The following is a 17,063-nucleotide window of genomic DNA, read 5'->3' as shown; positions in this document are numbered from 1 at the left end:
GAAACAACAATCACACCATCTTGCAAATGGTTAAAAAACCAAGATTTACATTTCATTATAGATCATCGCCCAGAAAGTCTTAATCCTTGGGCATGTCCACCAAAGGTGAAAGAATGTACCTTCAGTCTCTTTACATTTCCAACATTTATTATCGGGCAAATGGTAAATTTTTGCAAGCTTGACTGGTGTCATGTACCACCTGTAAATCATTTTCATTAAATTCTCTCTTAAGGCATTACATGCCATAAATTTCAAACCTGTGGTCCATAACTGTTCCCAGTCAACCATCATAATGTTATGTCCAACATCTTGTGCCCATTTAATCATAGCAGATTTCACCGTTTCGTCCTGAGTATTCCATTTCAACAGCAAGTTATACATTCTTGACAGATTCTTAATTTTAGGATCTAGCAATTCTGTTTCCAATTTTGATTTTTCCACCTGGAAGCCAACTTTTTTATCCAAATTATATGCCTCCATTATTTGATAATAATGGAGCCAATCTCGCACTTTATTTTTTAATTTTTCAAAGCTTTGCAGTTTTATACTGTCTCCAGCTTGTTCCAAAATTTAAATGGTAATTCATTTACCAAGACCTACCTTAATACAGTTTTTTTATTTTTATTTTTTATTATTATTAGATTTTTCCACCTTAATACAGTTTAAAATGGGGTCTGAGGACTGGCATGCAGATTCTTCTTCACATTTCTGGTTCGGTGATCCGATGAAGAAGAGGAAGAGAAGAAATGGGCTTGGATGTGCCCAGGCAGGTAAGAGAATATATCTGTGTCTCTCACAGAGTTCTCTCTAGCAAATTTACAAGAAAATTCCTATCATGTGCCTATCGAGCAAAACATGAATCGTTGGTTTGTCAGCATTGTAAATATCCCACAATATCTAGATGCTTCTGGGAAGATTAAGATTGTGAGCAACTGGGTTCTTTGCAGTACCCCCAGCTGCTTGGGGGGGGGGGGGAGAAAAGATTTTTAAAATAATTAAAAGGGATGAAAGGGGGTAGATCTTGGGTTGGCACAAAAGACCCAGGATTTAGCCTTTCTGGGCCCTTACGGTTGCCCCTCTCTGAAGACAATTTCCTTTCTAAAGCTTAGGGAAAGCCTATCTCTGGCTGGCTTGGGAGCTATCAAATTGTATGTGGGAACTATTGCGTATAATCTATTTCACTAATAAATAATACAGAGCTCCACATGGTTCTCCAGAATGAATTATGCTGTAGTATCAGAAGCTATTTCCCCAAAGGTCATTTAACAAACTGTTGAAATAAGCATCTGCAGCCGAGTGGATGAATTTCATGCAATTTGCAGTTGCACAAATACGAATTAGAGTTGTTTGTCAAAGGGACTGGCTATTCAGAAACGATTTGTGAATCTGAAAAGCAGGGATTGCTTTTGGTCTAAGTTAAGGATATCATTGAAAACCAGCGGCCACCTCTTGCAGGATCTGCGCATAGGGAAATCCATAGAGCATGATGTGGTTCACATGAAGCACTTTTAAATCTCACTGATTTCTGTGGGGGAGAGGGACTGTAAGAGCTTCAATGCTTTTGTACAGCAGATTTCCTTTCCAGTGATAGTCCTGGATTTAAAGAAGCCACCCTGGTTTCTTACTTGATCCTAGACTTTTCCACAGGACGTCCCTATTTTCATCTGAGAAATGTTGGAGAGTATGGAGTTATCCGACCCCTGAGCCATCTAATGGCAGCCCTCTATATGGAAATTTGTTAATGGTCAATGTTTTATTATGCCTTTATGTATGTTGGAAGCTGCCCAGAGTGGTTGGGTCAACCGAGTCAAATGAGTGGGATATAAACAGTAAAATTATTATTATTATTATTATTATTATTATTATTATTATTATTATTATTAAATAGGGCATACCTTTTCACTGGAGGAGTGTTGGAGGGTATGGATTTCTTTGGGAGTACTCAAACAAAAAAAAGGTAAAGGACGTGGGTGGCGCTGTGGCCTAAACCACTGAGCCTCTTGGACTTGCTGATCAGAAGGTCAGCGGTTTGAATCCCCCAAAGGAGTGAGCTCCTGTTCCTCTGTCCCAGCTCCTGCCAACCTAGCAGTTCAAAAGCACACCAGTGCAAGTGGATAAATAGGCACCACTGTGGCAGGAAGGTAAACAGCGTTTTCACTCCATCTGGCTTCTGTCACTGTGTCCCGTTGCTCCAGAAGTGGTTTAGTCATGCTGGCCACATGACCCAGAAAGCTGTCTGTGGACAAACACCGGCTCCCTCGGCCTGAAAGTGAGATGAATGCTGCAACCCCATAGTTGCCTTTGACTGGACTTAACTGTCCAGGTGTCCTTTACTCCCCTCCCCCCTTACTCAAATCAGATTTTGCTAGTGCTTCCTTTGCCTTACAACATAGTTTTTGCATATAGAAATATATACAGTGGTACCTCGGGTTACATACGCTTCAGGTTACAGACTCCGCTAACCCAGAAATAGTGCTTCAGGTTAAGAACTTTGCTTCAGGATGAAAACAGAAATTATGCTCCGGCGGCGCGGCAGCAGCAGGAGGCCCCATTAGTTAAAGTGGTGTTTCAGGTTAAGAACAGTTTCAGGTTAAGTACGGACCTCCGGAACGAATTAAGTACTTAACCCGAGGTACCACTGTATCATCTTCTTTGGCGATCACTCGTAGCCAAGTAAGATTGTCTTCCATAAACATGGTTTTAACAATGAGTCCATAAGTGATGGTGGAGGCCAATTCTGGATCCACACGTCCTTCCACAGTGGGGTCTCCAGGCGGAAGTTGATCATGGTGTGGATTTGCCAAGCGTGCCTTCCTCTTAGCACGTTTCTCCCTTGCGTCCTGAATTCGAGTGTTTTCAAAGCCCATGACACCTTTGGTAAAGGCTGTTCTCCAACTGGAGCGCTCGCAGGCCAGTGTTTCCCTGTTGTTTCTACATTTTTTAAGATTTGCCTTGAGAGACTCTTTAAACCTCTTTTGTTGACCACCAGCATTACGCTTTCCATTTTTAAGTTCGGAATAGAGTAGTTGCTTTGGAAGACGATCATCAGGCATCCACACAACATGACCAGTCCAACGAAGTTGATGTTGAAGAATCATTGCTTCAACACTGGTGATCTTTGCTTCTTCCAGTACACTGGTATTAGTTCGCCTGTCTTCCCAAGTGATGTGTAAAGTTTTTCAGAGACACTGTTGATGGAATCTTTCAAGGAGTTGAAGATGGCATTTATAAGTGGTCCATGTTTCACAAGCATATAGTATACCCTGAGGTGCACATATAGAAATATCTATATATACCCTGAGGAAATTTGCCTTTTTGGTGTAGGGATCAAAAATTGTCAAGAACCAAAAAATGCCACCGGCCTCTTTATGTAACAGAAGGTGCATTGTCACAGAAATGACATCTGTAGTGTATCAAATTCCAAACCACTGCCCTAATGTGTCATTAACATTCAGATGCCTGCATTGTGTAGTCTTTTAGAAACGGGGGCGAGGGGGGGCTGAAACGATCCAATCTTTAAGGCTACATTTGGAGAACAGTGCTCTGTAATAACTTGTGCTTTTCAAAACCCCTTTCCCCACTCAGTCAAAAGAGGTGGTGAAGGCTGTTGTTTGAGCCACAGCTGCTCTGATATTTTGAGAAAAATGAAAAGTGCCATTATGCTGTGAGATCAGCATTCTTTTCCCCCACGCACACACTCACATCCCCATTGTACATTTCGGTTTTTTATATATATAAGGTCTGCTCTGTTTTCCTGGCTAGTAATTATATAGGATTGCCAGGTGACTCAAATTTTAATGGGTTTTCTTTCCTCGTATTTACTCCTCACTTGGTTTAGGTTTAAGTTACAGGGAAAACATTTGAAACAATGGAAATTAAAATAAAACAATGGAAATTAAAATAATTTTCAGGAACACAACAGTTCTTGGTTGTTACACTGCTTTTTGTTTTGCTCACAGCAACTAGCCTTATGGTACAGAAGGCAAAATGAGGTATAAATTTAAGAATAAGAAATAAGGAGCATTCAACTATGTATGTATGTGTATGTGTACAGGTATGTGTGTATATATACATATAAATACACATGGCGTTTTGGTGGTTTGTCGCAGCCTTTTCTGTTCTGCTGCCAACCAGATGTTTTTGATTCCAACTCTCAGCAACCCCAGTCAGTATGGTCATGATGGGAGTTGATTTCCAAGCAGCTGGATGGCATCAAACTAGGAAGGCAGGAAGAAGTGTATTTTCCCATTGATCAAGTGAAATCGCGTACCCAAAATCTTGCCCCCACCTTATCATAACTTCTTTAATCTGTTCTTCTTTAAGTTCCCATTCAAGTAATAAATTATACATTTTTGACGAATTAATTTGGAATTATTTAGAAGTTCTATTTTTTTTCCTATAAATGTTTATTAAGATTTTTTAAATACAAATGCGAAAATAATCAACAATATAGCATATATCATAACATATTTTCAAAACCTCTTTGGACTCCCTCACATCTCCCGCTCCCACTTACATCGTCTTAAATTTTAACCAGCAAATTGTCATCTTGTTTATATTCTTAGGTCCCATTCTTTTAAATATAGTCTAATAGTTCTCCAAATGGTTTATATTTTCCTCAATCTACTTATCGTCCTAATTCCATCTAGTTTAGTGGTGGTCAATTATTTATGATCTAGCATCCTTCTTAACATTCAACCAAATTACAATATTTTTGTAAATAAGTCCTAAATTTCTTCCAGTCTTCTTCAACCCTCTCCTCTCCCAGGTCTCGGATTCTGCCGGTCATCTCAGCCAGTTCCATATAGTCTATCAGTTGCATCTGCCATTCTTCCAGTGTGGGTAAATCTTGAGTTTTCCAATGCTTGGCGATGAGTATCCTTGCTGCTGTTGTTGCATACAGGAAAAAAGTTCTATCCTTTTTTGTCACCATCTGGCCGACCATACCCAAGAGAAAGGCTTCCGGTTTCTTGGGAAAAGTATACTTAAATACCTTTTTCAACTCATTATATATCATTTCCCAGAAGGCTTTCACTCTAGGGCATGTCCACCAGAGGTGAAAAAATGTTCCTTCATTTCCTTTACATTTTCAGCATTTGTTATCAGACAAATGGTATATTTTGGCAAGTTTAACTGGGGTCATGTACCATCTATATATCATTTTCATTATATTTTCCTTCAAAGCATTACATGCAGTGAAGTTCAGCCCAGTGGTCCACAACCTTACCCAGTCCTCAAACATAATATTGTGCCCAATGTCCTGTGCCCACTTTATCATAGCCGATTTAACCATTTCATCTTGTATGTTCCATTTTAACAGCAAGTTATACATTCTTGAAAGTACCTTAGTCTTAGGTTCTAACAATTCTGTTTCCAATTTCGATTTCTCCACCTGGAACCCTAACTTTTTATCATTTTTAAAAACTTCCTTAATCTGAGCGTAGTGTAACCAGTCTCGCACTTTATCCTTCATTTTCTCCAAACTCTGCAATTTCCAATTGTCTCCGTCTTTTTCTAGAATTTCCCAATATTTCGGCCATTGGCCTCCATACTGAGTCTTTTTCGGGCCTTAGCTTCCAGAGGCAATAGCCACCTCGGAGTTTTATTTTCCAATAAGTCTTTATATTTTGTCCAGACATTAAACACTGCTTTCCTGACAATATGGTTTTTGAAGGCCTTATTGATTTTAACCTTATCATACCATAAGTATGCATGCCAACCAAAAGCATTATTAAAACCTTCCAGATCCAATACGTCAGTGTCCTCGAGAAGTTGCCAATCTTTTAGCCAGCAGAAAGCTGCGGCCTCATAGTACAACTTTAAGTCCGGCAGGGCAAAGCCCCCTCTCTCTTTCGCATCGGTTAATATCTTAAACTTAATTCTGGGCTTTTTGCCCTGCCAGACAAACTTAGAGATATCTCTCTGCCACTTCCGGAAGCACTCCGTCTTGTCTACAATCTGTAGTGTTTGGAACAAAAACAACATTTTTGGCAATACATTCATCTTAATGGCAGCAATTCGGCCTAACAAAGAAAGTTTCAATTTTGTCCAACTATCTAAGTCTCTCTTAATTTCTGACCAACATTTTTCATAATTATCCTTGAATAGACTCAGATTTTTTGCTGTTATGTTTACCCCTAGGTACTTTACTTTTTTAACCACATTTAATTCTGTCTCTCTCTGAAACCGTTCCGACTCTGCATCCGTCAAGTTTTTTCCCAATACCTTAGTTTTCTGTTTGTTTAATTTAAATCCCGCCACCCGACCAAAGTCATGAATGAATTGTAATACTCTTTTCGTACTAGATTCTGGCTCCTGCAGGGTCAGAACTAGGTCATCTGCAAAAGCTTTGAGTTTATATTGTTTGGCTCCGACCTGAATTCCTTCCACCCACCGGTCCCCTCTGATCATATTCAGCAACACCTCCAGAACCGAAATAAATAACAATGGGGAAATAGGGCAGCCTTGTCGTGTTCCTTTTTCGATTTTAAACTCTTCTGTAACCACATTGTTAACTATCAGTTTAGCCTTTTGTTCTGAATATATTGCATCAATCCCATTCTCAAACCCCCGTCCCACTCCCATTTCTTTTAGATTTCCCTTCATAAATTTCCAGGAGATGTTGTCAAAGGCCTTCTCCGCATCAATAAAAATTAACACTGCTTTTGTGTTTATGTCTGTTTGCAAAAGTTCTAGAATGTCAATAATGTTCCTTGTATTGGCAAACAAATGTCTACCTGGGAGAAAGCCCGCCTGGTCCTTGTGAATTACTTCATTTAGAACTTTTTTAAATCTAGTTGCCAAAATGTCTGCAAATATTTTGTAATCCACATTTAAAAGAGAGATGGGACGATAGTTCTTAAATTGTGTCTTTTCAGCTTCCGTTTTTGGTATCTATGTGATGAAGGCTTCCTTCCACGATTCTGGCGCCCTCTTCCCCTCCATAATTTCATTGCTGACCTCCATCAGTGGTTGTATCAAATAGTCTTTTAATGTCTTATAGTACTTGGAGGTCAGCCCATCTGGCCCTGGAGATTTGCCCAATTTCAAGTTCTGAATGGCTTGTTCAATCTCTTGTCGTGTTATTTTGCAGTTCAGGATTGATCTATTTCCTTGTGACAATTTTGGTAGACCGTTTTTTTCCAAAAATTGTTTAATCCCAATCTCATTTTGCGGCCCTTGGGTATACAACTTTTTAAAGTATCTCTGGAAACACTTTCTAATATCCACCGGGTTCTGAATATTTCTTCCTTCAATCTCTAAATTTGTGACTGTGTTTAGCTTTTGTCTCTTCTTCAACTGCCAAGCTAGCAGTTTTCGACATTTATTCGCCGATTCAAAAGTTTTTTGTTTCATTAATTTAATCTTCCACTCTATTTCCTGGTTTATCAATTTAGAATATTGTGCTTGATGAAGTTTAATTTCTCTCAGAATCGGCTGTGACTTCGGATTTGATCTTAACTTCTTCTCTAATTCTTTAATTTTCTCCAAGATTTTGTCTTTCCTCTCATTTTGTGACCTTTTCTTTACAGCATTTTGTTGTATCAAGAACCCCCTCATCACGGCCTTACTTGCGTCCCAGATTATTCTTTTTTCCACCGTAGTGGTCATATTTATCTCAAAATAATCCTTTAAAACTTTTTGGGCCTTCTTAGAAATCTCCTGATCTCTAAACAGATTGTCATTCATCTTCCATCTAAAGGAGCCAGTTGGTAATAGTGTCATGTCCATCTTAATCGCATTGTGGTCGGAGCAGGTCTTTGGGCAGATTTCCACCTTTCTGGCCTTCGGTGCCAGACCTCCAGATATCCATATTTGGTCGATTCTTGTCCAAGTCAGTTGGGCTTCAGAGAAAAATGTTCCTTCTCTTCCCAAGGGGTTCTTTGTCCTCCAGATATCAATCAAATCCATATTGTCTGTCATTTCAAAAAAAGTCTTTGGTAGTCTGCCGTCTTTTGTAACATTTTGGCTTTGTGACTTATCCATGTTAGTTGATACGACCCCGTTCATATCTCCCATCATAATGATGTTGTTGTAATCCAGATAATCCAGCATGGTCTCGTGCAACTTCTTATAAAATTCCAATTTCCCCTCATTTGGTGCATAGATTCCTAATATCAAAAGCTTCTCTCCTTGATATTGTATCTCAATTGCCAAGATTCTTCCATGCTCGTCTTTGAATAAGAATTTGGGTGACAGGCTCTCTTTTGCATATATCACCACACCTCTCTTCTTTACTCTATCCGAAGATATAAATTCCTGGCCAAGTCTTTTATTTATTAACACTTTTCTGTGGAGCCTAGTCACATGTGTTTCTTGCAGGCAAATAATGTCCAATTGTTCTTTTTTTAATATGTGAAATATTTTCCTCCTTTTTTCCGGGATGTTGCAGCCGTTTATATTCCAGCTCAAAAGTTGCAGAGACATCCTGAAATAATCTGGTTATTCTTCCCGGGGTGGTATCTTATTCGTTGGATCTTCAGGTTCCGAGGGTGCCGGTACCGCCGGTGCTCCAGGCCCAAAGGGTAGTTCAATTCCTTTTTGGAGGTCCTCTCCGTATGCAGTCAAGAATTTGTCTCTATCTTCCAATGTTCTAATTTTCACCTTCTTCCCTCTGAAAGTAAAGGATAATCCTTGGGGAAATTCCCACCTAAAGATAATTGAGTTGCCCCTAAGCAGTCTGACCAGTTCCAAATAGTCAGATCTAAGGTCCAACAGTTGTTTAGGAATATCTTTGTAAATTTCAATTCTTTTATCCAAAATGTCCAGTGACTTTCCGTAGTGTAGGCCCAAAATTTTATCCCTTTCCTCCTTTGATCTCAGTGTTATCAAACAGTCTCTGGGCTTCTCTTTCTTTACTAGTCTTCCAAGTCTGAAAGCTGAGACGATCTTAAAGTCCTTTTCCTCTAGGTTCCAAAACTTGGAGAATTCTTTAGTCAAAAACTCAGCTAGATTGCCTTCTTCCACTTCTGGTATCGACCTTATCCTTAAGTTACTCTCCCGGTTCCGCAGTTCTATCATAGATAAATAAGTCTGATGTTCCCCTACTTGTTTGCAGAGTGGTCTTACCTCTTGTTCTAAATTTTCTAGTTTTTGGCTAGTGTCCTCAGCCAGTTTCCGATTTTCTACTGTGGCCTCCGTCAACTGCCCAATTGCCTGTGCGTTCTGGGATACTTGTCCAGTTAATCTATTTAAACATTCTGTATTTTGGTCGATTTTAGCTGTTTGTTCATCAGCTTACTTGTCCAAAGATTCCACTTTCTTATCCAGGGATTCCAATTTTTCATAAATTTTCTCTAAAATAGAAGCAGTTGCTCCTGAGGCCATATCTTCCAATTGTAATTGCTCAGTTTCTCCCTCTCCTGCCCGTAGCAGAGAAGCAGTTTCTTCCTCTGAAGGCAAAGTAGGTACAGATGATCTACGTGTCTGCGAGACTGAGGTTAAAGTTGTTAAAGTTGCTTGTCTAGTTCTTCCCCTCCTTCTTGCGCCACTCATTCCAAAGTTATCTAAGAGTCAAGGTCAGGCTGAGTTGTTCCCATGAGAAAGCAACAGCCCAGAGAAAACAGTCAAACAGGAGGTCGGGAAAAAGAAAGTAAAATAATGTCACTGCTGTAAATCCCAAATCCTCTAGGGGGAGCTTGAAATGTCTTAAGGGAAGAATTCAGTTCTGGTAATTTTACTAAAATCAAATTTAATGTCCAAGAACCTTCAATAGCAGGTTTTAAGCAGAGTTGGTATTAACAATCACATTGTTTCAGGCAGTGCATACTGGTGTTTCAAATGATGTTTCAAAGTAACAAGTCCAAACCCCCTCAGATTATTGCAAGTTCCAATACACAGTATCCAGATCTGCAAACTGACAGCTCAAATTACTCAGGCAGATCCAGCGCCTAGGTTTCTCGTTCAAATTGTAGTTCCAATAGAAGAACGGTATCACCATACAAATGCAAGGCAGAGAATCCAATACTTTAAGTCCTTACTTTGTTTTAAAAAAAGTTCAGTGGGTGCTGAGATCAGTTAGGCAAGAAATTCTTTTACGCCTCCACTCCTCCAGCTCTTTGCTTTGAGATTCAGTAACAGCGGAAGACGGACTTCCTGTTTTTCGTCACTCCGCTTTCAGCCAAATTCAGTAATTTAGTCAGATTTGTTAAAGTCCTTCTTTACTCACGGTTTGTAACCTTTCCAATCAAAATTTTCCAGGAAAAGAGGTCAGCGCTCACCGGCAGCAGCAACGCAGCTTCACTCCGCAGATTGCGAAACGACTCACAGCGCCGCTACCCCCTCCACGTTCCGGAGCTCCTTACGGGGTTCCTTCTGCGTTTTGGGGGCCGCTTCAGGCGCCCGCCGAGTCTCAGGACCACAGGCTCTTGCTGCCTGTGGGTTTCCGATGTGGGTCTCCGCTTTGCCGTAGCGGACGACCCAGTTTCCGCGGAGCTTCCCCTTCACAGAAGTAAAGGGGCCGCCATTACCGTTCGCGCCGCCTCCGGAAGTCCTGGAATTATTTAGAAGTTCTAGCTGGAGTTCTGATTCTTTATGAAAGCCAATTTTATTATCGGAATTAAATTTATCATATAGTAGATGATATTGTAACCAAGTAGAACAAGCCTGTTTGAGTTCTTCATACAGTTTCAATTTTAATTGTACTTGTTCTTCTTTTAAAAGTTGTTTATACGTAACTCCAATTTTTTCCATGTTTTTCTTTTTATTGAGATAATTTCAGATTCAATTGTTTTTGCCTCATCTCCAAAAGGGCTATATTGTCCAACATCTCTTCTTGTGTTTTATTAATTTCTATCACCTCTCCTCCAACCCGTTCTGTCTCACTTTTTGTCTCCTTCAATTCTTTCTGTGTGTGTTTCATTGAGTCTTCCACAGCCTTGGATCTAACTGCAAGGTCTTTTACTTTGCCTGACAATTCCCCCACAACTGCTTCTAGTTTTTTATCTAATGTTTCCTGTACCTCCAATAATTTTTTCTCCATATATTGTTCATTCCGTTTAAATTCTTTCCTTATTTCCACCATTAAACTTTCATAGTCTCTGATCTCCTTCCCCTCCTTCCCATTCTCCTGCCTAGAGGGATGTCTTTCCACTGGGGTGCCTATTCCCTTTTCCTCATTTTTCCCAGACATGATGTTTATTTTGCCCCAAAATATTTTTTGGGTCTTAAATTGTCCTGTGTAATTTTTCTGACAACCTCCAGGGGTCGTAAGTCCAAGCTTTCTATTATTAGGTCAAATTCCCTCCCGTCCCACACGATGGCAGCAAACAAAAAAAATGACCTTTCCTTCAGTACAGTTACTTTCGTTTTCTTTGTCTATTACACCCTCACGTCCAAAGAAAGCCCACAGGAAACAAAGAGCAGAAAAACCAAACTGCTGTATATGAGGAATAACAACAACAACAACAACAACAATAACTAATAATAAATTTTATTTATACCCCGCCCTCCCCAGCCAAGGCTAGGCTCAGGGCGGCTAACAGCCAATAATAAAAGCAAGTTGAATGACTACAACTGAAAAAACAAGATATAAATACATTAAAACATTAAAAGGAAGATATTTGTAATCCAATTAGCATTCTTCTTCTTTTTTTTCTCCGCTTGTCAGCTTAATCCACTGGTGACCTCCGAAAAGCGCCACAAGCTCCAGCAACAATAGTGAACAGGGTTTCCAATGTCTTCCTCCTCACGAAACGATGCTGGTAAGGGGGTGAATTTTAGAAGTCCCAGCGCCAAAATCTCCTTCTCCAACACTGTCTTAAAATCCCCCAACAAAGTCCGCTGATCGGCTTAGTCCACTGGAAGCCTCAAGAAAACGCCATGTACCCAAAAAGTACCTGGACTTCCTCCTCACGAAGTAATTTCTTGCTCCTCCTGCAACCTTCCGCCATATGCCGTCTTCTCCCAGCTGCCGGGACGGACTCCCTTTCTGTGCCCTGCAGTTCTCCGAATTTTAATAAGTTCACTTTTGATGCAATGGTCCAATAGACTCCGCCAGTTACAATTACAATTCCAATTTGTTTTTAATTTTTGAAAGCTCGCCGCTTTCATTAGAAGCCTGAGACTGTGCAGCGTGGGGTTAGAGCTGCTCCCCTTCGTGCCCGCAGTTCGATCCTGTCTCCGGGTTTATTCAAGATCTTCGACAATGATGTCCTCTGGAAGAGAATGAAAAAGAGAGACTGAATTAACAGCCTCTCTCAACAACGCCTGCCAAACAATACCCAAACCCAAGGGTTCAGCCACCTCAGCTTTTGTAGCTGGAGTCAGTCAGGGCCCTGCCTATGAGGTGAAGTGAAAAAGGCCTGCAAGGCACAGCAAATACATCAAGAAGGCCTGGGAGGTCTTTCTCGGGCACGAACCATAAGGCTACTAAGTGAAAAGTCCCCAAGGTGTGGAGATTGGTTTACCTTCCTCAGGTGCTGGACGAACACGGGACCGGTGTCGGGCTATTGCCTTCTGCAGAGGAAAGAGAAAGCTGGATGAGATGCCTTTGGTGAAACTACAAAACCCACCATTGACAGGTGCAAGGGAGCCCACAAGCAGGCCCAAGCCAGGAAAGACTGGCCTCCCTCAGGCTTGGGCCCAATCCCTTGCCCCAGAGGACAATCCATGGGCCCTGCAGCCTCCTGGGCAGAGGTGGAAGGACAGCACCAGGGAAGAGGGCAGGTCATGCCTCTGGCATCATCCTGACACCCCAAGAACGCATGCCACTGCAGAATTGGGGGCAAAGACCACAGTCAGCGGGCAGAGGGTCTGGGGGATCCAGTCCCTCCTCTTTTGTTTCCCCCAGTACTAACCTCAAGGTCCGGGAAGATCTGGGATAACTTTGTCACAACTGCAACAAGAGAAGGACATGGGAACAGGTTAGTTCGTCCCTTTGCAGCTTCCAAGATTGTTGCAATAATCTTCTCCTTGATTTCCCTGCTTCTACACTCCTCCTACTTTTCTTGTACTTTTGAACATTTTTTTCAATTCATTATGTATCATTTCCCAATATTCTCTTAACCTTTGCATCTTCAGCACTTATCTAATTCACTCAAGACCACTCCTCAAGAAACCCTCCCTGGATTTGGAAAATCTCAGTAATTACCAGTTGCCAATCTCCCCTTCTTGGACAAGGTTCTTGAACAGGTGTTCATGGACCAGATTCAGGTGCTGTTGGAGGAAACTGTTTGTCTAGATCCATTTCAATCGGGGTTTTGTCCTGGTTTTGGCACAGAAATTGCTTTGGTCACCCTGTCAGGAGAGAAACAGGGGAGATGTGTCCTTGCTATTTCTCCTTGACCCCTTGGTGGCTTTTGATATAGAAATTCAATAGATCATCATCGTCGTCGTTGTCGTCATCATTTTAGAGTGACTGTCTGAGTTAGGGGTGGGTGGCACCATTTTGCAGTGGTTCCAGTCCTACTTCAATGGTCATTTCCAGAGGGAGATGCAGCGGCGTAGCGTGGGTTGTCAGCACCCGGGGCAAGGCAAGTAATTTGCGCCCCCTAACCCGGGGCAAGGCAAGTAATTTGCGCCCCTAACCCCTAACCTGCCGCCGCTGCCAGCTTCTTCTTGCTGCTGCCTGGGCTGGTCAGGTGTGGTTCTCTCCCGTGCTCAGCGCTGTGCTGGGCAGCCGCTGCACTGTCCCTCCCCCAGATAGTCCCTCCCTCGCTCTCTCTCCGCTCCGCACCGCAACACACGCCTGGCACCCTCCCCCTCCACAGTGGGTGGCGACCCGGCAGCTCGGATCGGATTCGCACAGCCAGCACTGCAGTGAGAGAGAGAGAGTGAGCCAGGTAGGGGCAGAGAGCTGCGAGTGCGAGCACGCCCCCCCCCAATGTTGCGCCCGGTGCGGCTGGCCCCCCCCCTGCACCCCCCACGCTACGCCACTGGGGAGATGCCTTGGGAGCGTTCTTTTGCCCCATGGAGCCTTCAATGTGGCATTCCTCAAGTTCAATCCCCCACCCCCCACCCCCGCAAGCTGCTTAACATCTACATGAAACCGCTGAGTGGGGTTATCTGGAGATTAGGTGTATGTTATGAGCAATATGCTGATGACACACAGGTCTACTTCTCCTTTACATCTGCAGGTGTGGCAATGGATTCAGACTTATACATCTTAGCAAGCCTACTCGGAGTTAAATACCATCTGCACATTATTTTAAAGTAGTTCTCCTTCAAAGAATAACATGCTATTAACTTCAAATCACTTTTCTAGAGTTTTTCCCAGAGGTTAAAAATCGATATTGCGACCTATATCTATTGCCCAGTGTGTCATTGAGGCTTTAACAAACTCATCTTTTGTTTCCCAATCTTATAACAGATTCTACATTTTGGAGAAAAGTTACTCATTGTTTTGTAATAGTTCTTTTGAATTGTGAGCTTTGGTCCAGAAAACCATTTTTTCCTATCTAATTTAAACATTTAATGTAACTGATGGTATTGTAACCAATCCGTGACATGGCTCCATACATTTTGTATGTGTTATAAGCATGCGATGCCAGATGGCACTGGAGAGCAAATAAATTTTCTATGCAATTTGTACATAGTGATTTTTTCTTTTCTTATAATGATTTAATTTCTTATCTATAGCGGGGGTTTTCCTGTGTGTAGATCCATCCCTGGTCTCGCATTCTGCACTAACGTCCACTTCTGGATCAAGCACAAGGGAAGCCCCATATAGACTGCATGGCAGTAGTCCAGTCCTAAAGAGTTGTAATGGGTTTTTTTGCGGGGGGTAGGGGATTGTGATTTTATTAATTTCTGGTAACCAACCTTGGAAGGATTTGTATCCTGAAAGGCGTGGTGATGGCGATGGAAGATAAATGAGAGAAGACAGGATGGCAGCTGAACTTGCATCCTTCTAATTAAAAGGTTTTTGATTGTGATGGATGGAAAACAGTTGGCAATTTCATAGCGGTGCCTCTTATCAGAAAGGAGCCGGGAGGAAGATCTGTTCATGTTCTATCAGCAGTGCTGCAGCTTCCGAGACAGGAAAATTTGCCATGCCATATGTATAATCAAATGTGGCATCTGCCTTTGTGTGTGTGTGTAGCTGGTTCACCTCAGCGAGAGAGAGGAAAGGCATATTGTATTCTTCTCGTTATGAAAGCCTTGCCTTTATTATTAAGGTCAAAAAGCAGAATCTTGGAGACAACTGTGCAATAGCTATTTCAGTCTGCCAGTGCTGAAATGAATTGCTTCAGATTAATTACCCTGAAAGCAAGCCATTGGTTGTTTTAGGAGCCAGCATTTTTCATGTCTGCAGTAGGGCCTGAAGTGGGCTTAAAAAATTTGCCACAATTTTTCCTCATTTGTGATATACTGGGGGGGGGGGGGTTTAATAGAAAAAAATGACTGAGGAGAATCAGCCTTGACCCCGTACAAGTGGGAGTCAAGAGAAATCTTACGTGTTCAAGTGTTTAATGCATGCAGGAAATGTACCGGTATGTGCTCAAAACTGTAAGTGTATGGAAGGCAAGTGAATCTTCTGAAATACAAGTGGGGCCTACAACAAAATGTTGCAGCGTGAAGTGTTTCTGTTGAGGTTTCCACCCACTCTATTCCATTGTCCCTCCTGCCCAACTTTCTGTGTCCCCCTCTCCTTCATCAGCCAGTCAGTATTCCATGGCCGCTAAACCGACATGGTCTTCACTGAGGTATTGGCAATGGACGGCATTGAGGTATTTAGGGTTTTTCCTCTTTAAAAATATGTACTTCTACCTTTGGGTCTTCTTAACCCTGATGATACCCCCCTTGTGGTGCTGTTTTAGCAATTACATTTAAGTCCTGAACTTTAGGGTTAGATAGAATCACACTGCTAGAAGTCCTCAGTTCCGCAGAGAATTCTGTTGTTTCTTCCTATCAGCTCTGTTTTATTTTATGTAGTGCAGCTAGGAAATGGATGAATTTGTCCATTTCAGTTCTCTACGTTTCTCATTCTTCCAATCTTCAACTTGCTTACAGTCTGCAGCAATTTCTGATTTGCTTTTTTAACCCTCATGAAGATTCATTACCATTTTGGTGCAAATTTCTCCTAATGAGCACTTCTGTATATGCAGTTAGGCCAACACGCATATTCCTGCCAGCAATTGCCCATAATGTACATCCTCTATTCTATTTTCACAAATATATGCATCACACACACATACTTTAACCTAGTATATGCATTTTTCAAACTGGAGGGCCGAGTTTGGGGATGCCTGAGGTGCCTGATCTATTATTTTTTATTTATAAATATTTTTTATTAAGTTTTAAAGATAACAACAAACAAGAAAAAGAAAAAGAAATACACAAAAATACGAAGTTATAAAATACATAAAAAAGAAAAATAGTTTCAAAAAAGAAAAGAAAAAACACATTTTTTAAAAAAAAAGAGAGAAGAAAAAACACAAAAATCCCTCTTTTTACTTCTCATCTTTGATTCACTTATTTTCTTGACTTCCTCACATCTCCCTTTTTTGTATCCCTGTTAAAAAATTAATTCAGCAAATTCATATCCTATTAATTTGTCTAATTATCCATCCAATCTTATTTTCAACCTCGTTGCTAGAACCCCTTCAATTCATTTCAATGCCATTAACATTCAAAAATTTTACAATATTTCTGTAAGTAAATTTTGAATTTCTTCCAGTCTTCTTCCACCGACTCTTCTCCCTGGTCTCGGATTCTGCCAGTCATTTCCGCCATCTCCATATATTCCATTACTTGCATCTGCCCTGAGATGCCTGATCTAAAGCAATTCAAGTAATTCTGGCCACTGAGGCAGGAGATCCCACAGCCCCTCTTCCTTCAGTAAAAATAAAACAACAATAAGTTAAATTTTCAACAAGTCGCTGTCCTTTAAAGGAACCCTGAATCACAGTCTGCCTAATGGTAGGGCCGTCCCTATAAAAGTTGGTCAACTGCTGCTGATCTTTTCCTGGAATGCACAGAAGGATGTTGAGAGTTTATGGAACTGGGGAAGAGATTCAGTTCAGTTTGTATTTCAAGAAGAATCTTTCAAATCCACAGTTTCCAAAACTAGATGAGAACCTGAACTCGGCCATCCTTTGGAATTCACCCTCTTCCACATTTTG

The 17,063-nt window shown here is 41.3% G+C and overlaps 1 protein-coding gene across 3 annotated transcripts in view; it reads left to right on the top strand.

Annotated features, from left to right (window-relative positions):
* The first annotated feature begins 649 nt into the window (after positions 1-649).
* The window catches only part of LOC307225980 (uncharacterized protein), a 67,359-nt gene continuing 50,945 nt past the window's right edge, over positions 650-17,063 (top strand). For all 3 annotated transcript variants that reach the window (XR_013843198.1, XM_079994460.1, XM_079994461.1), the window contains exon 1: positions 650-770. Coding sequence is in view for 2 of the 3 variants with exons in the window: in XM_079994460.1 (XP_079850586.1) it covers positions 747-770 (24 nt within the window). In the remaining variant the exon portion in view is untranslated. The remainder of the gene's footprint in view (positions 771-17,063) is intronic.

The sequence above is a fragment of the Podarcis cretensis genome, assembly GCF_951804945.1.
Source record: "Podarcis cretensis genome assembly, chromosome: 10".
Lineage (NCBI taxonomy): Eukaryota > Metazoa > Chordata > Lepidosauria > Squamata > Lacertidae > Podarcis > Podarcis cretensis.
This window is presented reverse-complemented; position numbering and strand designations above follow the sequence as displayed.